The following is a 22241-nucleotide window of genomic DNA, read 5'->3' on the forward strand; positions in this document are numbered from 1 at the left end:
CACTGTTGACGTCACGTTAACTGCAACGACACGGCCCGCACGCGAATAGTAAAGATTTCAACGTTTATCCGGCACCTCATTATTTCTTCATTGGTCACTTTAAGGAGTCATATGTGACATCTAGCGCGATGCCTCAGTGAAGCGATGGGCATGCTGCCCTCTAACTCAGAGAACCACCGCGCGCTGAAATGTGATCGGTCGAGAATTCGGCCTCAACTAGCTGTGTACCGCACTAACGCATTACGTGAGCTGTTCGGTTCAAGTGTGGTGTACCAAATCAGTTGAATAAAGACACAATTCTAGAAGAGTAGTAATGACAAAGTGAAGTTCTTGCCTTACCTAAAGATGAAAATAAACAATATCAGAAGAGCGAAGAACACGGCCACGTTGTCCATTGTCCGCAGCATGATGAAGAGTTGTCGTCGCAGCGCCGGCATAAACCGGACAAGCTTGAGGATCCGCAAAAGTCGAAACGTCCGCAGCACCGAGAGACCACTCCCACTGCTCTGGCAGAGCTCCACTATGCTGCCGTCGGATAGGAGAAAAGAGAGCGGGGAGGAGGCGTAATTAGAACGTGCACCATAGTTGTGCACCTGCACTTATCATTGATAACGAGCACACAATTTGTACTCATAGTCATCGTCCCCTTACCGCCTTACTTTCTTTCTCTTTTTCCAAGTCGATTCGTTTTCTAAGTGAGGTCAAAACTAGGGTCTTCTCTCTCCATTTCTTTCACTCCCCCATGCCCCTATCCACATGTAGGGTAGCATACTGGACAAAGTCTAGTCAGCCTCACTGCCCTTTCATTCCTCACTTCTGTCTCCCTCTCATTTTCTACCTTTCACTCTATGCGAAATACGAAGCCCGAGACTTACCCTCGTATTCCAGAAAGTTACTCCACTGGTCTGTTCTACTTCAAGCTACAAAAGTGGATGGCGATGCCGCCCTTCGTCTCAAGTGGTCGTGACACTGCAATGACTGCGGCCTCTGAGATCTGCTGCGATCTCGGAGGCCATGCAGTGACACTTTGTGGCGATTTCCTTGCTAAACTCTTGTAGCCATGCATTTCAGCGCAAACTCGGACGCGTTGGAGAGGAGCGGTGCTCGTCCAGAAACTCGTCGTTGTAAGGAGTCACTGTAGATTGAATGTTGCCTAAACGCAGTTGTGCCCGCCACACGAGGGGTGGCGCTGAGTTCCACTCGTCTAGGAAGAGCTTCGAGTCGACGACCCGTTTGTGAATATAGCTTCAAGATTTCTTGGCTGACATCTCCGCCTTTCGTTCATCGCAAAACCTTTCTCTCCCTCTTTCTGATGTACCACATGTCACGTCTGTCGAAAGAAAGTACACCCGTCACCTGTCATCATCACCGGAGCATACTTCGCTGCTGGACAATTAAGAAAAAAAATGTCGTCACTATCGTTACTCACCGCGGAGGTGCATCTGACGGACGGAGCATCGCAGGCTATTATTACTCGATGTCCTAATGATTATGCAATAGCCCGCACGCGCCGCATACAGGTGCATAAATTTCAGTTTACACGGCTTGTGCGGACCCACTGTAAACCGAAATTTGCGCAAACATATGCACGAAAACCGTGCGGCAGGCGTGCGGTGGGCGTGTGGTTTGAGCGCTGGTCAGCCCTAAGCGAATACCAAAAGCAGGCTTCTCCTCAAAAGAGAATTTGTTGTGGAGAAGCCAGCTTCTAGGCACGCAAAGTGCGGCGCGCACGCACGCACGGCAAATAAATTGTAGCGAGCTATGCAAGCGAAGCTTTCGCACCTGCATTAACACATTTTTTAATAAGGTTGCAAGTGCCAGACGCGGGCTATTACCTTAAAGGGACACTAAAGGCAAATATTAAGTCAAGCTAATGTGATAGCTTAGCGCTCGATAATCTATAAGGCTTCAGTGTTATCGCGAGTCGAACCTTAATCATCGAGAAATTGAGGTAAATGCAGGACATGATTCGAGACTCCCCTGGGACGTACATTCAAGTACTTGCCCGATAGCGAAAGCAGTCAACTAAATTCTGTCACTAGTACTCAACCACTCGTTGCACAAAACATTCTTGTATTATAAGAGGAAATAAAATGCTACTTGTCCAGTTCTATTTCAATTTTAGAAAGAAGAACTCATTGAAATTACCTTTGACAAGTACGCGAGTGGTCGAAAGCATTCATTTTTGCTCGACTCCGCGCCGCCCACGTTTTCGTGTTTGTGTTGGTTCGTTATGGTGTGGTGCTGCGCTGGCTTTGCTGGCTCGGGAAACTCGCACAAATTGCAAGTGGCAAAGAAGTCCACTTCCATGTGATCGTTACAAAGACATACTCCGTCATTATGCACGCATTCGTCGCACCCACGCCGCACCACCGCCGTCCTTCTCGCGGGAGGAAGCAGTGGCATTACGTCAGTTACAAAGCGCAACTTTTCCAAATCTTGTCTCTCTCAACAAATTCTACCCACACTGTTATGCAGATCGTCGCCCTGGCTGTGGCAGCTCGCCCACAATCTTCCACGTCGCGATTGAGTGCACTGCAAACCTCTTTCCTCCCTTGCCAACTCTCCTTTACCCCCTACGCAACAAAGAGCTGTGGGACGATGCCCTCCGCGACGGACCTCCCGAGGTCCTCCGAGCCGTGATACAACGGGCTCGAAACATCGCCGGAGTCATCTTAGGGACCCTGGACTGAGGGTTCCTCCCACACTGCTCTCGCCATTCAAGTATTATTAATAAAGATGTTTTACTCTCTCTCCATGTGATGTCGCGGGATGCCCGAACGGTCTACGCCACTTCACCAAAAGAAGCTGCTGCAGCGGCGAATCCAGCGCTCTGTCTTGGCTCAGTGCCGCCGTCTGTCGGACGCCGTTTTACTCACCGACGGCAGCAAAGGACGGTGATGGCCTATGCGACGTCACCACTCTTCCGGTTCGGTGGCGGTAGATTTGAATTTCGAAGAAGGTATTCGGACCCTTCGGATGGAATTTTCTCGTAAACTAAGTATTTTCTTGGCACGAATTGAGCGTTGCGAGGTTTCCGGAATGGTACTTAAACAGTCCACGTCACGTCGACTTAATATTTGCCTTTTGCGTTCCCTTTAAGGGCCATAGTCCAGTGGGAGCAAAGCAAGGAAATGTCCAGCAGCCAGGCGTATATAGCGGCGATAAAGAAGAATAGGCACTCACCTAAGGATGACAATGACACCATCGAAGACGTTGAAGCCGCTGCTGATGTAAGAGAGGAATCCCTCAGCAAGAATTTTGAGCAACATTTCCAGGCCAAATATGCCTGTGAAGATGAGGTTGCTGATTTCCACAGCCAGGGTCAGTTCTTGTGGCTGCAAGAAAGACGGCGCCCACCGTTACCGTTGTTGACGGATGGGGGCCTTTTGGTTATCATCTCAAATGTAACACGCAGTTATTAAAATACTTCGTTGGTCGACAAAACAGAGAGAAGAGAAAAACGAAGAACACACTCTAGTGACTCCTTCATTCCCCTTATTCAGTTGCTGCGAACATGTCTGAAACGTGCAGTAGGTAGACTATAAGAACACAATTATGTGCACGCACTTGTAAAACCAAGCTACGCAACTACCCAAGCTGCACAAGCTGTAAAGGTTGTTCCTACAAATCTTCGTAAGTTCCTTACTATTATTATTGTTATTATTATTATCATAATGGACGGCCTCTTTTCGAGTTTCCGCGACTGCGCTGTTCTCTCTCTGACGTTTTCAAGGAGCTCACATCCGGCCCCATACTTCTGCTCATCAGTACCTCACACTGACTGTGGCGGAGCTCTTTCCATCTTTTGGTTACTGCGCATCGTTCTGCGCAGCTACCTTCCGAGTGGCGCGCCTCTGACGTCACGACTCAGCGTTTGCGGCCCAGATGCGATTGTTGCGAACGGACACACTTAGTCCGTTTTCTAACTCTTGCATACCGTTCGCGGTAAAAATAAAAGTACTTTTACAAAAGTATAAAGAGAAGAAAGTGTTATACAATGGAAATGCGAAGACATATAAACGAAAGCCACCACCTGACTACTCTATTCTTTCTGCAACATGCGTCTGTTACACGTCTCTTATTCCAATGGAAACGCACCCCGATTCGCATTATAACATGTGGCAGCTAGTCATTAGACGCATCTCTATGGCTTAATTCTCATGGTATTTCGTCGGTTAAGAAACTGAAGAAATGTTCGCTTGGAATACTTGTACATAAATTTGTCAACAGACGGCTCCAATACTTTATAATGACTAGCAATTAGTTCCCTCACATTTGCACCTCATTTTCTGGTGAATACTACTTATACATAAACACTACTAAAGACCTACAACAAATTATGGCAAACTTGCGACCAATGTTTCAGTCGCGTTAATATGTAATTTATTACCAAGTAACCGTAAGGTACCGCCTTACTTTTATATGTTTAAATTATATGTTCGTAAGTGTTTTTACCCGACATAACACATTCCATCGTTTACCGTATTAGACAGCAATAGTTTTACGTTATTAGAATAAAATCTTTCGCGCTAGCTATACTGACTCCGGAAATACGCTGCTTTTGGTAATTGCGCGCGGTTGCTCTGTGATAAGGTTTCCTCGACATTAATACCAACGAAACGTCCACTATACAGTATGCTGACTCTGGGCTCCAATATGATGACTCTGGGCTCCCTCTGCATCTAAGCAAGATCATCGATTTGTAACCTTATCATCTATGCGAAATTCCAGACGGCTATACTTTGTAGGCCTGCACGCGTGAGCGGAACGACCCACCCACCTGGTCATGGTATTCGATGCCCATGCTCAGCGTGTTGACCAGGATGGCCGTGAGGATACCCCTCTGGAAGTACTGGTGCCCCACCAGGCGCCTGAGCTGGGCCTGGCGCGCTTTCCAGAAGCGGCAGCAGGGGCCCCTGTAGCGAACCCGGGCCGTGCCGCTGCCGGAGAGCTCGTCCTCGTACTCGGAGTACCACGACTCTTCCTCGTCCTCCGTACCGCTCGAGGACGTGTACGACGCGTTCTCGTCGTCGTGCTGATGGTGGCGATGGCGGTGGTGATGGTGCCGCGAGCACGAGGACGAGGAGGAGGAGGAGGATGCGGACGATGAACCCGACGACGGGGGCGGGGAGTCGTTGGCGCGCCGGTGACGCGATGCCCCGTGGGAATGGAAGGTCAGCTGCGGTGCTGAGTAATGCTTCGTACCTGCGGTGAGAAGTTGGATAAGATTCGGTGGCGGAACGGCTGCGCCGATTGCGCCAAAGTGCGCCGAGGGCGGGCATCCGAGCCAGCCTGCGCCGAAATGGCACTTTAGCGGGAAATTGCGCCGGCCCTGCGCCGAAGCATGCTTAAAAGGTGAATACTTCCTCCCGTCGATGCTTCGCAGCTAATACAACTTAAATCAACATCAACAGTATGCTATCATTATCATAAAAGGAAGCAGAGGCCTGTTCATGGAGTTTCGCACTATAGTGACAAACTATATGCGTTGTACCACGGAGTTTGCCGAAGTAACATGCCACATTCGAGGATTAAAGTTAAGCTTTTCTGATGTTTATGGGTGATAGCGGGGCTATGTAAAATAGCCGCTGTGATCATAATCACGCGTGGTGCGTAGTTAAAATGGCATTAGCCAATTAGATCGAATGTGGTACACGGCGACGTGGGTGACGCCATGTTTTGATGGGACAAAAGTTTTGCCTCGAGCTTGGGTCGCTGCATTATTTCCGTGAAATAGTCGTCGACGCAAACGCAAAACCCTGTTTGCGTATCGCGCATGCACAGTGGTGCTGACGCTATTTATTTTTTTTCTTGCGGCTGCAAAGCCTTTGCGGCCCCTATTCGAAAACTACCTATGTACATAGCATGAAATGAGCATATTGCGTTAAGTTATGTTCAGTGCAGGCGCACGCGCTGATCGGTTTTGCGCTGAGCCTTTGCGCACAAGCCGTCACTGTCGCATTGCTTTGCAACCTGGGTTAATAAACACGCGTTTGTTGACGATCTGTCTGTGGTGTCTTCACTGCGCCATATTGACAAACCCGGCCGTAGCGCCCTTTCTGCGTCACGGTGTCGAGGAGCCTCACGTCCTTTCGTGACCGCGCTTGCAGGGTAAGCCTCGCGCAGACCCGTCTCCACAACACATCGACTATATCAGTTAAAATTTGCATGTTACATGATAAGCACGCGTGCATTGTACTCTGCGCCAAAAGTGCTTGCTGCTGTGCCAAATCGGCTTTTTTGCCTGCGCCAGGACCTGCGCCGATAGGTGAGATGGCTGTTCCACCACTGCAGATTACTTTTGCTCTAGCACACAGGGTCGTCGCGGCGACCCTGTGTGCTATTAGAACCATGGAGTATTAGAAACATGGAGTATTAGAACCATGGAGGAAAGAACTAAACCGGGAGGAGAGCATTGCGTCACTGAGCCAGCCTTGGCAAGTCAACTCTCTGTGAAGCCATTCCCTTCGCTTTTTTTCCCTCAGTCCGCCCAACACGTGTCCTCTGAGAGTCAGCGCACTGGTGGTAAATTCTTTGGTTCCAGGTAGTTTTGAATCAATGCGCCCTTGTTCGGCTGCTCTGCCGGGGCTCTGCCGGCAGAGCGAAAGCCCTAAAACCTACCACGTGCTCTGACGGGAAGGTCACGTGTTGGGCCGACTCACTTGGCTTCATTCGCGTTGCGCATGCGCGGCTCTGCATCACCTGGATCCATCTTGGCTCGTTGGATGTCTTCTGGTTAACCTCCCTGTCTTCGCCTCCCATTCTCGTTAAAGTGTTGCGTATGAAGGTGTCGCGTTGACACGCAAGTACAACCTGAAACGAAGCTGTATGCCTAGGAGACCATCACTGACGCGCGCCTTCAAGGTTGTCTTGGTTTGCACGTTCGCGACGGAAAGCGTTAAAACCCCCTCCCTCTGCTTACGGATCATACGTTTCTCGGATAATACGTTTTCGGCCGCAGCTTAAGAGGCCGTAACAAATGTGTCTCCGTTTTCAGGACGCGTCAACAAGGCGAAACCGCACAAGAAGTTGAGACGAACTGCGCGCGCGTCAGCGTCCCACCTTTACTGAGTGTAGAGTAGAACCGGTGCATGGCAAAGTTGCTGGCAAAGCTCGCGGCCAGCGCGGCGCTCTGGGCCCCGCTGAAGGCGAGCAGCTCGGCGCAAGTCAGCGTGGCGCCCCCGCTGGTCGTCGGCAGGTGGTGGGACGACGAAGAACCGCTGGCGACAGAACCGAGCGGTCGCAGCTCGCTGCTGCCTTCGGGCGTCACCGGCGCTTGGAGGGAGACGCTCTTCCCCGAGCAGGCTCTCGTGGAGCCGGGCTGCTCGATCAGCACCGGTGGTGTTGTGCACGGCCCTGCGTGTATGGTCGCGGTCGTTGAGCAGGATAAGCTCGAGACCACAACTTGTCTTGTCGGGCAGGGTTGGTGATTTGTTGCCCTTCGTGTCAATATATTTTTTTTTTGTGGAGGCAGGAGCGAGGCCGGTGCGTGAGGGCATGTGGGCGCGTACCAGTTCTCTTTAGACGCAGAAATGAAACGGGCAAATTTACTGTTCACTGACCGCTTCACATAGATTGCAGCATGTGCGTTCGACCTGCCTAAATTTTTTTGGCCGGGTTCAGGCATCAATCTAAGCCTGAAAAATGTAGCTGCCTGGACGAGGATTCAGAGTTGGGACCACGAGGCACATAAACGCGGTGTTCTACGTCTGCTCCAGGCCACCGCCTCCTCCTCTTCCACTCTATAAAGGTTCACAAAGGCGCCTCCCCCCCCCCCTCCCGAGCGAATCACAAGTAGAGAGATGACAAGTAGACACATGCGCCCGACAGGGTGCGTACCTGGCGCGCCGTTGCCGGAGTTGCCGGCGTTGACCCTGAGGCAGGAGGGCCTCCTGGGCGACGAGGCCAGGTCGACGTCCGAGACCTCGGGACTGGCGTGTGGCGGCACGGCCAGCATGTGGCAGCACTCGGTCGCTGCGGCCTCGTCGCATGCCTCCTCGAACAGCGCCGGCAGCGCCGCCGCCGACGAAGCCGGAGAAGACGAGCACGAGGTGCCAGACTCTGCGCCGGCGCAGAAGTTCGCGGAGTTCCGGTAAAGAAATCTGCGCGCTCCGCGGAAACCGGCGTTCAGTGGGTGTGTTCTAATTCCGGCATAGAGTTTCTCACTACATTACCTAGAGGGAAATCTGGCGCTGCTGCTCTGTGGTATGCATGGGAATGCCGGTATATTGTGGATTCGGATTGGCATCGTTCTCGTAGAGACAGGACACCTTGAAGACGCGCTTGGCAAGTACCGTTCCGTCTGTCACAATGATTCATTTTCTACTAGAACAGCACGGGAAAAGCTGTTTTAGCTTTATTATTACGCGAAAACATGTTTTGTTTAACTATGAGAACTTGTTATTGTGTGTACGACTACATGTTACGTAATAAGTATCAGCGGGCCGCTAAAGTTGGAGGACAGACGACAAGGTTCGCGCTCGCTTTGAAACAGTTGGTCGTCTGTTCTTGCTTGTCTTCGCTTGGTCATGCATCGTGGGTGAGTAAAGATGTAATATGCGTGAATGGAAACATTTTATGAAGATTTTACTTTGAGAACGCGTTATTTGCGTAGCCATATCTACGTTTTAGACGAAGCCTCCTACAACACCAGCCAACACGAGCCTCGCAGACACATATACCATCATTCCCATGACGGCACGGTGCCCCCTTAAGAAACTCCCATAGACGGTGGCGCCAGATTACTCTCTAGGTGTTATAGTGAGAAACTATGAATTCCAGCAAGCATCAGAGACAGTCTACGTAGACAGCTAAGGAACAGCCGAGACATCTTCGAGGCCATGTAATGGAACGCGTTTCTAGCCGTCTGGAAGATGTCTGGAAGACGTATAGAAGACGCTTCTGTGACGTGACGCCACCTCGCGGCGACAAGAAAAAGTTGAGAAAAGCACACATTGGTTCCGTATTTTAAGCCTTTGCGCCTGCAAACCTATGAAAAAAACGATGTAGCTTACATTAAGGGCGGAGGACAGCGTGTCTAGGTTTTCTTGTGCGCAGACAACCTTTCTGTCGGCTTTCCAAGCGTCCTGATCAGCCGCCATCTTGCTTGGACAGGAAAGTAGCCTGCACCGTTTTTGACTTCGATGCTGTCTTCGCGAAGCTGTCTACTTTGACGTCTTCGTGAAAATTTGAACGAGACTTAAGATGGCCACTGTCCGCTTAGCCGTCTACTTTGCCGTCTGCGGCGAGCATTGGAACACAGCCAGTGTGATCGACTCCTCGACACCTCAACAGTATTTACTTTGGTATAATTTCAACATTCAAGGAAGTACGTGTCAGGTCAGTGCTAAATCAGATGCGGTGCACGGAAATCCCTCTGTGTGCACGGTGATATAAACCTAGGGAAGCGAAGGCCTCATTAGTAGGTACTTCGACACAATTTCTATATTTGTTATTTCCGGTGGGTGAAAAATGGCTGGCATGGCGCCCTAATGCAAATATGCATTAGAACTTCAGTTTAAATTCAAGTTGGCGTGACCGTTTAAATGCCGATCAAGTTTTACTCTAAGAGGTGAACGATCCTGTCAACTGGCGCTCGAAATGTGGGAGGACGTGAAAGTCGTTAAGTTCTAGTGACTCTGTCCTGACTTGCATGTATACAAGGCCCAAGGCAAATTAACAATGGTTGGGTTTCTGAACGAGCATGACGGGTAATACGAAATTTATGTTCTCCACGCCTTTAGTTTTACACGGCGGCGTACGGAACATTTAGATCGGACTGCAGAAGCAGAAGCGCGATGTGCTCATAAACTACACATACGATGAGAACACATGATTTGAATTTGAGGGATAAACGCCTCTGCGCCGCTATTAAACCTTGTAGAGTCGTTTTTTTTTTCGGGAGGTTACGCCGCCTCAGCGTCGGCTCTTTTTCTCGGATGCTATAAAACGAACAGAATGGTTTACTTTTCGTCTGTGGAGAAATGAATAAAAACGAGACAAATAATAACAAATGTTATCTTGGTGTGGCACTCACATTTCTTTGAGACAAAGGCTATGTCAGAAGGAAGATGGTGGGAGAAAAACGCGGAAACGTATCGGTACGTCAGTGGCACCGAAAGGGTTAAGAAAGCGGCGTCAGACTGATTCTTCAGAGGGCACACGCTAGCTTGTGAGACACCGGAAAATAGACTAAAAGATCTCCCTAGGGACGAGGGTGATCGGTTCGTTAAAGCTGGTTCATTTCAACCAGAAATTAGCGTCACTTGGTCGTTGTTAGGTTGCAGGGTACGAGTGACGTACCAGACGAGCAGTGACTGCGGCATTCGTCCAGAGGGCAGCCGTCGTCTGCTCGGTGTCGAGACGAGTGGGTGCGGACCCGCATGGCGGATACCGGAGAGATGGTACCATCCAGCCCCGCTAGCTGCGCTTCAGGATGGCTGCGCGGGAGGGCCCGGCGACGCTTCCGCCTCCTGTACCACCGTAGAAACCTGCGGGTACACAATCGCGATGAGTAAGCAAAAGAAAAAGGAGACAGGTGTAAGGTAACCTGCGCGTTCAGCGCCGCGGCACCTTGGAACCGCGCTGCGCTTTGAGAGGCAGGGCGACAGTTCGACCTCGCGTGTGCAGATGTGTCACGATTCGTTCGAACTCTCCACACGCGTACTTAGTGGTTTGCTGTTTTCTTTTGTCAAAATTGGTGCCGCTATGCTGTCCAACGCGTGACGGGTCCTGCGGTGTGATCACGTGGGTTAGCGACGCGTAGAAGCCCGTCATCGTGAATGGTCTCGAGGGTGAATCACGTTCTGACCAGTTCGCCGGGCAAGAAGAGCGTTCCCATCGCGTTGTGCAAGGTTGTTCCCACTGTGGCATTCGCGTTGGCAAAACGCGGACGCATGCAGGTGCTGACGGCACTGGGATATCACGTTCCCGATCAAAACCGAAGCACGCCTATAGGCGCTCTTGGGTTACTCGTAAATCGGCCGACCGCTCCCGGCAACTACGCGCTCGCGTACACGTCCACGGGGTCGTGTTTCGATCGATAACTTTTAGTGCGTGCAGATCGTGGTAGACCCGCGGATGTGAATGCGACGAAATGACCGTGACCCAACTTTTATCTGCATAAGCAGTTGTCGAGCGCAGTGAGGCAGGCGCGCGTCGTTCGAGTGCTAGAGTTTCACACTAACACCGCCAGGGGGAAATCTAGCGCTACAATCGCTGAACCATATGCCCTATAGACTCGTGTAAGGGCCGCACCCCAACTTGGCAGCACCAAAATATGGAGAAAAAAATGTCAATCGGAAAATCAATCGCGTTCGGCACCCCGATGCCACGGACGCGCGTCGGCGAATTTTCGTGCGTTGCGTACTTGCGCGTGCCGCTACTAGATGGCGAGAGCTGCGCGTTGACCTCTGATGCAGTGGTACACCCGTAGCGTGCAGTAGTCGCCGGCTGCGCCGGCACCATTTTGACCAAACGGTTCGGTCCCGTGTAAGGGCCGCACCTCGTCAAAATTGCGAAAAAAAGCGCGGACCTTACACGAGTCTGCACGGTAAGTTACATGTAAGGCTAGTTGTTGCCATGCAACGAAACTGCGAGAAAAAATTCGCGTTAACAATGTTAGTCATCAGAACTCACAGAGCCGCCTGATGCAAGGACGAAGTTTAGACGATTTTCATGTACAGGGCCCTGCGTATTTTGCCTAAGGTGTTCGAAAACGATATTTTACGCTTACCTCTGTACTGTTCTTGCTAAAGTTTTTCAGTAAGATTTCATTTCGGAGTCTACGTCGTTCAGTGTAGCAGGTGTCACCGTTAGTTTCCTGTTCTTTTAAAGAAAAAAAGGTGCTGCCGAGACGGCGCAAGCATAACTTTGTGTCGCCGCCAGCCGGCAGCTAGAGAAAGCAGCAGGTCAGTGAGGGCCGCGTGTTGTCCGCTTCCCTGGAACACGCGGCAGCCTTCCCTAAAACGATGCTTTCTGCAGCCGTTTTTTCTTAAAAACACGAAAATTAACTGCTGCAAGTGTTACCCCCAACGATGTAGACTCCAAAATGCGATATTTCCGCAAGAACTTAGCAAGAACAGCGCAGCGGTAAGCGTAAAATCTTTTTTTTCGAACACGTTAAGCGAAAAGTGCGTGACCCGGTACTGCACCGTTCCCATGCTGAACAGCTACACTGGCGCGCGGATGGATGCGCTAGGCGCCAGACTTCCCTATAGTAGTATTAGAATGTGACTGATCCCATTCCGTCCCTTTTCATATTTCATTTTTTTCACGCTTTTATTTTTGTCCCCGCTCTTCTTTCCGTCTTTACTTCCCCTTTCCCTTCCCCTAGTGCAGGGTAGCAAACCGGAGGTTTTAACTCTGGTTAACCTCCCTGCCTTTCTCTCATTTGCATCTCTCTCTCTCGCTCTCTCTGACTATTGTTCCAGCACGGACTCTGAGATTGCCAAATCGCAGGCCGCGTCGCGCGCCGCCGGATCTCGGAGGCCATGGTTTCATCGAGGCTTCGCGCTGAGCCTCTTTGTTGTTTTTTTACGCCGTGCGAAGGCGAAAGCTATCCCCGAAGGTTGTCGATGGAGGATGCAGCCTCCAGCCGAATCGGCGAAGAATGAGAGAGGACAAGGCGCACCTCCGCTTGGCCCTCCTTCCGAGATGCGTGAGGTACTTGATGATCTGCGTGTAGCAGCCGGAGTCGGAGACGGACGTCGAGGCCAGCGTCGAGCTCGAGTGGTAGCGGGCCCGCTCCAGGCGCATGCGCTCCATCTCGCGTTTCTTGGTCTCCGAGAACTGCGTCGCGATGACGACCAGGCACAGGTTGATCATGAAGAAGGATCCGATCTGCGCACGCCGGAGAAGAAAGAACAGAAAAAAGGTAGTGCGGAGTGGTGAGTGTTCGGTTCTAGGCAGAGAGCGGATGCGCGTGAGTTGGGGGTGAACGAACGTGCTTATAACGTGAGTACAGCCTGGAGGCATTCTGCAGGAGTCCACCTGGTGAACTGTCCATTTCGGCCGCGGCTGGTTGGCTGCGGCCGCTCGTTTCCTCCTCGCCTGTACAGCTGCATCCAATCAGCAGCGGCCGAAATGGACAGTCCACTAGGTGGACTCTTACAGAATACCCCCTCCCCAGGCACGACGAGGGGGCTAAGCCGAGCACTCACCACAATGAGCAGCACAAAGTAGATCCAGTCCCAGAAGGAATGTGCGTCCTGTACATAGTACATTATGTCGGACCAGCCCTCCAGGCTGATCACCTGCGGGAAAGACATTGAAAAAAAATTTTCAGTGGCGCCATCTTTTGCTACTGATAAATACTCATATACACTATAGAGATGCGAAATTCCCGGAATTCTTGAATGGCCTGAAAAAAGAAAAAGCCGTTCTTGTTCACTTTTTTTCAGGGAAAAATTGGAAAGAAAACTGGGTTTCACACTGTCCACTAGAAATATTCGTAGCAGGGCGATTCTGTATGCATATACAGGTAAACGATGTGAAGAAACTGTCAATTATTTCACTCGCTTGACTATGAATACTAGAGTAAACGGATCTGCCACAGTCAAGGCGACAAGATAAATTTTCTACCAACACTCGTGCAAATGTCTCGAAACACAAAACGTAAAATAAAAACACAAACACGTAAAACTAACTGTAAAGATCAACTGTACGTTTATGGCTCCACCTTTTTGATTTTTATGTCCTCGCGAAATTTTGTTCAAGTTTTGAGTTGTCGCTTTTGGGTGCTTGAATTTTTTGGTCAATTTTGGGGTGGTCAAGAATAAATAAAAGAAAAACGCGTTTTTTCACGCAGAATTTCATTTCATTCTTTTTCGGCCATTCGCTTCTTTATTGACACCTTCGACTTCTGTTTCTATGCCTTTCTTCCTAAAGAGTACGCATGCGTAGTGACCCTCTGGGTGGCAGCTGCCAGCCTTTCTCACTCCTTGTTTCCCTCTCTGTCTATAGTAAAATTTCAAGGCTAGTAGCTGTCTAATTTTGCACCTGGTGGTCAGCGGATGTGACGGAAATAGTAGCACACTGCCTCCGAGATCTCAAGCGCACCGCGGGTGGCGCCGAATCTCGGAGACCATGCCTAGAAGCCCCGCTGGGGCTCTTCGATCATCTGTCCCTGAGAGTCCCGGAACGCCCGAGATGCTGCACATGCAGCGCTCATTGGCTCAAATCAGCGCCTCGGACAGTCCGGGACAATCAGAGACGGATAATGAAAGAAGCCCACTGGTTCCCAACATTCTAGGTTCTACGTCATTTCCGGGGAGTGACGTTTTTTTTTTAGTTTCGGTATCAAAAACGTCTGTCCTTGCGAGCTTTTCCTTAAGCGTTCACTCGTATTTCAGTCGTAACCTCTTGCTCGAAACTACAGCGCGAAATCGGACAATGCGAAAAGAAAGTCGGGGCAGCACACAGCGCGTCCTGTCTCTCTGGCCGCATTGTGCAATTCCGCGCCATAGCTTCAAGCATGGATTGCCAACAGGGCCCAGCATACGTATTCTTTTGTAGACTTTTGCGTAGAGGCTCCTATAGATCTACGCTATCTGAGTCTAGGCATTACGTGCGGTCCAGAAATTTCGCCACAGTTGGCGTTATACGAGCGCGCTCTGGACCGAGGTGCAACAGACCAATGAGGAGACGTGCTTACCGACACACACAGTAAAAGGTAAAGGTACTGACAAGCAAAGAGAACAGCGAGCGCGACCTCACCAAGAAGATGGCGACCCAGGCTAGGCCGATATTGTCGAAGGAGATGGACCCCTGGAAGGGGTTCTTGTCTCCCGCCGTGCAATTGGTGTAGTACTGGTTCCAGTTGACGCAGGACACGTTGGTGGGTGCGTTGGCGCTGTGCGGCTGAGCCGTCGCGTTGCACGTCAGCCCCGAGGGCAGAACGAGCTGGGGCAGGCCGCTGCACCGGTGCATTCCGTTGTCCTTTTCCGTGCTGCAGATGAAGTCCTTCTCGGCGTCCAGCCCCTGGTAGTACGACGAGATTGGACTGGCCGAGGGGGAAAGGAAGGGAGGAACGGACAGGAAGGGGCGGCCGTTAGGAGGACTCGTCAAGGACTTCAAGACCTCGGCGGACGAGGGGTGTTTCGGGAAATTGTGACTCCCTTTTTGACTCCACCATGTACCCCCTGTGTCCTCCCTCGCGTAACGGCCTCGGCAAACGTTTCTCCCGTGTGTCAGAAAGCTCGCCTACTTCTGAAAGCTAAATACTCAGTTACACTGTAAAAAAAAAAAAGAAGTGCTGGTAATACGCTCTTGCGGGAATAACTCTACTTGTTAAATGTTTGACTCCTATTTCAGCAGGTTCTTTTGCACTCTCTGACGGACCACAACGATAGTTATGCCGGGGCAAAAGTCGAGTGAACCTATTGCAACGGACGAGACAAAGGTGTCACAGTTGAACTTCCAAACGCGCAGGAAACGACTTGCACGTCACTACATTTATTTCACTACGTGGCTTATCTTTAGATATGTCATCTTCATGTCTCAGCTTGCTGGAAGCCTGATCCAGCAGGCCTGGTTGCTGGCGTCTCGTCTCAGTGCACAGCTCCAGCTTACGCGGCACGCTCTTGGACGTTCGTTAAATTTACTTGCTGGATCGGTTAGTAGATTGTGATTAGCAAAATAACCTGCACAGAAGACGCCGACCATACAAAAGATATGCTCACAGGTCTAACTCTGTCGCTCCAACGTTTGTCCGTGTGTTTGGGTAGTCTTGTGCGCTGGTTCTTTTCAGAAAATTTTCAGTAAGAGAGAGCGTGCCTTCGTTTCGTTTCAACATAACGGAACCTATGCGGCTGAGGCTGAATCCGCCGTTCATGTGAATAAAAAAAAATTCCGACAATTCTTTTTACAAAGGGCACAAGCGTACATGTAATGATAGAGGGAGAACACAGAGGAACAGAGGTTGTCCTCATTAATATGTACAGTTATCTCGACGCGAATGTTGCAAAATTCAGGTTGGTTAGTAGGGTTAATCTTGACGCCAAGGAAAGACGGTGAAAAGCGTCTCGAACAGGTCAGTAAGCAGGCACCACTCAAAGCACAAGTTTCATCTTTATGCAGCTGGACTGGCATTGTTAGTTTCAACGTCATGCTTCGGCAAAGAACAGTGCTTCATAAACGGTGACGCCAAGCAAATATGACAAGACGAGGACGATTCCTGTTAGAGCTTCTGCGAGACTTCTTGTGTACCGCTTGGTAGCAATATCATATATCTAGTTAGAAATATGGTAGTACATTCCCTAGGTCGCATAGAGACGTTTGTTACACGACAGCGCATTGTTTATCGTTAGTCAATTAAAAAAAAAGTAGAGAGAGAGAAAAAATGAACGACACGCCATACGCATATAACAGAGAGCACAGCAAGGCTGTACAGGCATTTCATTGTGATTCGACAACAACGCTCGCCATTCAACAACTTCCTTTATAACTCTAGGCCTTATCGTCACGTGACTTGACATCGCCCACGGAGGTGACAAGTGACGTCATTTTAGCTCCCTAGGTGAGGCCGCCAATCCGTCCTAGGTGATCGCTTGGGGCGTTCGCCTTCCTTTTTCTTGCGAAGCGTAACTTGTAATCGTAGAGTCGGTCTTCCGATGGAAGACCTCATATCGCATGTCTTGCGGCTAGGCGTGCTCATCACGTGACCTGGCGTCACTCACATTGGTGATGTCATCCCCCTCTCCCATCTTCCTATAGGTCAAGCCACTAATCCGTCCTAGGCAAGCGCTTGGTGCGTTCGCGCCGTCTTTTTTAAAGCGAAAGTTTTACTAACCGTGTCGAGCCGAGTTTCGCCGTCACCTGCAATTCGAGCTTCATTTGACCGCAGCTGCGCCGTAGCCTTGGCAACGCATAAAGTGACTCGCCGCGCCGAGCTCCGCTGCCGCCGGCTTCGCGCATGCGCTCTCCGCAGCTGGGTCGCCGCCTGACCTCGTGACTAGCCGCGCGCCTGGCTGAGGAGCACCGCGCTCGCCTAGTCAGTGCGAGTTTGGCCATGGATGAGAGCGAGGCCGGGCCGTCTACTGTGAGCGCTGCGCGTGAGCGGGAGGCTTCGAGCCGCCGTCGCCAAGCGGCGTCTGACCAACCCGCGGATATCGCCCCGCGAACTGTTTCACAGGAGAGGGTCCGGAATGCAACAGGCGTCGCACCGCCGACATCAATGTAGCGACCGCGTTCACGCCCTGTCCGTTTGTGTTTCGACGCTGCGCATGTTCACGGCGTCTTTTTGCGTGTCTGGCACTTGCGCTTTCCCTGTGGCACAACAGGCGTCGCACCGTCGAACGATGCGTGTCTACCCAAGCCTAATCACAGTCATGTCCTGCCACCGACCTAGGCACAGCCGTCATACCTGGCTTAACGATGATTCTATACCTAACTATATTATTTAAAGCTAAATCAAAGGTTAACCAAGTGAAACCAAGACTTAACCAATCTTTCGCTTTGCATATCCAGGGTTAGCTGAGCTAAGCCGCAGCCAATTTTTTTTTCTTGCGAAGCGTGCCTCACAATTGGAGCGTCGGCCATTCCCGCAGATGACGTCGTGTCACGTGACTCGCAGGCCTGGAAGCTACTTGGAAGCTGCGATGCTCACAGTGGCACGTCGCGCGAACCGCGCAACACAATTGCAGCCTCCGAAAAAAAAAGCGGTCCTTAAAACAAAACAAAATGAAACTCCTGCGTTAAGCGAAGAGACGGGCGGAGCACCATGCAGTGAGTCACATGACGACGGCTTGGAACGACGTACAGCCTGGATGATACAGACAAACGGATCGAGCGAAGCGCATCACTCACAAACATACACGAGCCGGCAGCGGAAAGGGCTTTGACGAAGAACGCTGCTTACTTAAACGCCCTGACCCTCTCCGCGTAATACGGGCTGACACTCCTGCAAAGAGGCAGAATCAGAAGACGCACTGCGAGCAAATGCACATTGAATCAGCGGCATCACACGCACCCGTGCACACAAAACACTCTTTCTGCAGCTGGCGCGCGAACTTCATATCCAAGCTATACAAACCGCAAGCAACTTCAGAAACTAGTCTGCTAAAGATGCTGAGTTAGCTCCCGCAGAAACTCTCTTACTTAGCAGCTTTTCCTTACTGGCCTGCTTTTCGTGCAGTCGCCACACGTGACGACAACACGTGACGACGGGCGTGAAGAAAAAAAAAAAAAACCTTACACCGGTCTTCCGAACCACTTGCGGCGGCAGAATCGATGGACACTACGCAACTACACACTTCGCTAGGCTAAATGCATACGCTGTAAATTAATCTACACTCCTAAAGGAAACAGTAAGGGTACAAATCGGCCTATAACTCACGCTCTTGCTCTGCACTCTTAAATGTGAATAAGGACGTGAATCGGCCTATAACTAACGCCTTTAGTCCAATAAAGGGTGTAAGAGTGTGAGCTATAGACCGATTTACACCCTCATGCACCCTCATTTAAGCAAGCGCGTAAATTTGTTTTTGCAGTGCACAACGTTATGCGCCATTCTCTGGCACGTAAAGAACAACACGCAACGACACAAATCCCGATGCGAGTCGTTGAAGCGGGACAGGAAACCCAGAGAAGCTGTCTATATTTAATCTCTTCCGTGTTGTAAAGCCCCTTAAACTTCGTAAAGTAGCGGTACGCTTTAAGAATGCTGCTTCCTCCTCACGCGCTCTGGCCGAGGCCAACGCCGCGTCGCTATTGGCCTAATGGCATCACGTGGGTGCTCGCGCCGTGCTTCAGCGCCATTTTTGCTCGAGAAGCGTCTACGGAGTAGCGAGGAGCGCATGTTGGCGCCGTTGCTACGCTCGAGCAGTGTAGGCGGCGCCACGGTCGAAGGGAGCGTGAAAGAGAGGAGAAAGGAGCAGGAGTGAACATACAGTTTCTTACTGCATTACCTAGAGGGAAATCTGGCGCTGCTGCGCTAGTGGTATGCATGGGAATGCCGGTATGTTGTGACTTCGGATTGGCATCGTTCTCGGACAGACAGGACACCTTGAAGACGCGCTTGGCAAGCACTGTTCAGTCTGTCGCAAGGATTAATTTTCTACTAAAACAGCACGTGAAAAGCTGTCTTGGTTTTCTTATTACGCAACAGCATGTTTTGTTTAACTATGAGAACTTGTTATTGCGTGTACGGTTATATGTTACATAAAAAGTATCAGCGGGCCGCTAAAGTAGGATGGCAGACGACAAGGTTCGCGATCGCTTTGAAACAGTTTGTCGTCTGTTCTTGCTTTTGTTCGCTTGGTCATGCATAGTAGGTGAGTAAAGATGTAATATGCGTGAATGGAAACATTTTATGAATATTTTATTTTGAGAACGCGTTATTTGTGTAGCCATATCCACGTTTTAGACGAAGCCTCGTACAACACCAGCCAACACGAGCCTCGCAGACACATATACCGTCATTCCCACGACGGCACGGTGCCCCCTTAACAAACTCCCATAGACGGTGGCGCCAGATTTCCCTCTAGGTGTTATAGTGAGAAGCTCTATGGGAGTGAAGGCGGAGGAGCAGAGTGTCGCTACTTTAAGTTTAAGGGGCTTTACCGTGTTGGCCTCTTCCACGCCCTCTATATATACACGCGCGAAACCTGAGCGTGGCGCGGACGTCTAACGCCCACTGAATGCAACGATGCGTAACGGCCGCAGGCTGATGCAACTGCCTCAAGGACACCGCTCCCAAGGTGCAGAGCGCAATCCTGGAGCCAGTGAAATACCGAGCCAATCAACAGCCAATTACGAGGCGCTTAATTACGAAGCGCAGTATTTCTTCATGATGCTGTTGACGCGCTTAAAACGTCTTGCGATGCTTCAGAATTCGTTAGCACCTTTTTTTTTTTACGTTTTCTTTGGTGACGAAACATGCTCACTTCTCTGTGGCTTTCTTTTTTTTGTTGTTGTTGTGTGCAGCGTGCTGGCTTGTGACGGCCGATCACGGACGGCGCTTACATACGAGAGGATTTGTGAGCACGGTCTGCAGTCCATTCTGGGCGCAGCTCTACATGTACAAGGTGAGCTCCGTGTTCCTATCTGGATTTGGCTTAACGAAAGCCACCTCTTTGTGAGTAGTTGCTGCTCTTACAATATCTACGACTACTAAAGAGACAACAGCAAAAAAGCAGAAGCGTCTGGTAAACACATGAGAGACGCATCAGTGGACGGTTTCAGATAAACTGAGACCATTTTGGGGTCTGCACTTAAGCTCATGCACACGACCGCTCTTTTCATTTTTTTCTTTGTTTCCCATTCCGACCTCCCACATCGGAATGCGGCCTCCGCGTACGGGGATCGAACCCACCACCTCCTACTCGGCCACTGAGCCGTATACCGCCGCGGGTGATTTACGCTCCGTCGCGCCCGTCATACTTCCGGCAGGGCTTCGATGCTCGAAGGGACGACTTCCAAAAGAACTTGAACAGGCTGACGATTCGAGAGGTATAGGACGGCAGAAATGTGGGCAGAATGGCGCTAACGTCGCGACGTACACGCACCATACATGCAACAGCGCTACCTGTAGGTACTCGTAAGAAACGCCCCGCAAGACGGAGAGAATCGCGACGGTCGCATCCATCCGCCAACTACCCGCTGTTTGTCGGTACCAGGAAACCCGCGCGAGCGACATTGCACCCTCTCGCTACATGCTTTATCCTGCCATGCCGTTAGCACTAATACCCTGCTCTGCTTGCAAGAACAACGCGCGAGGCGACGCCTCTTTAGTAGCAGTGCCGAAACGGGCAGCAGCTGCCGTCGCGCGCAAGTTGCAGATCCGTACGGGAATCCCGGCCTCGCTTTCCTTGCGTCGAAACCGCAGCGCCCTACACTTCAGCGTGCCGCAGCCGTGGCCGCCGAGCCGCTGCGCGATGGTGAGGCAATCTGCACCCCGGGCCGGATTACTATAGCAACCGCGGGCGGCTGCAGCGCGCCGAAAAGGGGGTGGGTGGTGAGAAGGCGGCTGTAAGAGAAAGAAATCAGCGCCGCGCGGAGCTTGATGTAACGAGTGGCCACGCCGCCGCAATATGAGCTCCGCGCTCCGCGAAATTATGACAGCCATGGAGCCCGCCATGCGTCTCCTACCACACGCACGCACAATCTGCCCCCTCTCCCGCGTCCCCCTCTTACCCTCCACACACTTCTAGTACTACCGCCACTGCCACCATCGTTTCGCAACTTCCGTACCGAGTCTCTGTTCTCCCGCATACCGCCCACAACGGCGGGCTGTTGCAAGCGTAAGGCGGCGCGCCTTGCTCATCTCCTAGAGGGCGCTTTTCTTCGCGGCAACCTACTGCAAGCCCCCCCCCCCCTTCCTCCTCCACGCGCGCGTAATGTCTCGTCCAAACGACGGTCACTTTTTGGTCGGTAGTAGAGGCGTTTGGCGCCGTCCTGGTGGCCGTTTCGAGCAGTTGCCTCCTCGGTGGTATCAGACGGACGATACTTTCAGTGTGCATTTGTGTTTGGGGGAGGGGAGGGTCGCGCGAGTGGCCAAGCTCACCAGAGTGGTGTTTCACGAACGCTGTGCAGTACGGTGAAAGCCGCCGTAAGGATTACGTTTGACGCGTCCCATTGTTTTGGTTATGAACCCTGCTTCCGGCTCTCCACGCTCACCCATTCATTTTTTCATAAATGAAAGTCCTCACAAAGGACGGCATAAAAATTCTGTTGTCTATCAATTGACTTTTTATTGTTTTCTGTACATTTGCCGTTGAGATGAAAGTGATCATAGAGCATGATTTGGAAAAATAAGTGCCCGCTCCCGTTTACTGCGGTAATCCTTGCGTGAGCCTTTCATTTACACGACCACCGGTGCATTTTGTCTTAAAAAGTCTTTATTTAAAAAAAAAACGGTACCTAAATATTGTTGTCGTTCGATTTAGTGTTTTGCCTTCTGTATATTTGCCGTTGAGCTGCAATTGAATATCAAGCATAAGTTTCCGGAGTGGGAAGTGCTCGCTCCATTTTTCACCTGTAATCCTTCTGTGATCCTCTCGTGATCATTTTGTCCACGGAAGGATTAGTGACTGACTCTTAACTGACTGGTGCACTTTTTCTTAGGTTGGAACGGGAAAAAGCAGTGGCATCGTTGACTCGGTTACTTGTTTTCACTTACCGCACAGACCTCATTACTGAGTAAGGACAGTTTACGTGCATTTAGTATAGCCGGTTCCAGTTCCTAGGTAGCTGACGTGAGCCCCCGTCAAAAGTAGTTATACAAGTTCTGTTGAGTTTCC

The 22241-nt window shown here is 50.9% G+C and overlaps 1 protein-coding gene across 2 annotated transcripts in view; it reads right to left on the reverse strand.

The window, feature by feature from the left end:
- Ca-alpha1T (Ca[2+]-channel protein alpha[[1]] subunit T) overlaps positions 1–22241 on the reverse strand; it is a 410459-nt gene that overhangs the window by 75940 nt on the left and 312278 nt on the right. For both annotated transcript variants that reach the window (XM_055069559.2, XM_055069558.2), the window contains exons 4-12: positions 14719–15004; positions 13164–13256; positions 12635–12843; positions 10306–10493; positions 7843–8064; positions 7066–7359; positions 4784–5208; positions 3187–3338; positions 340–525 (exon numbers count right to left, since the gene is read on the reverse strand). In XM_055069559.2, the coding sequence (XP_054925534.2) occupies positions 340–525; positions 3187–3338; positions 4784–5208; positions 7066–7359; positions 7843–8064; positions 10306–10493; positions 12635–12843; positions 13164–13256; positions 14719–15004 (2055 nt within the window). The remainder of the gene's footprint in view (positions 1–339; positions 526–3186; positions 3339–4783; positions 5209–7065; positions 7360–7842; positions 8065–10305; positions 10494–12634; positions 12844–13163; positions 13257–14718; positions 15005–22241) is intronic.

Source organism: Dermacentor andersoni, chromosome 8 (assembly GCF_023375885.2).
Source record: "Dermacentor andersoni chromosome 8, qqDerAnde1_hic_scaffold, whole genome shotgun sequence".
Classification (NCBI taxonomy): Eukaryota; Metazoa; Arthropoda; class Arachnida; order Ixodida; family Ixodidae; genus Dermacentor; species Dermacentor andersoni.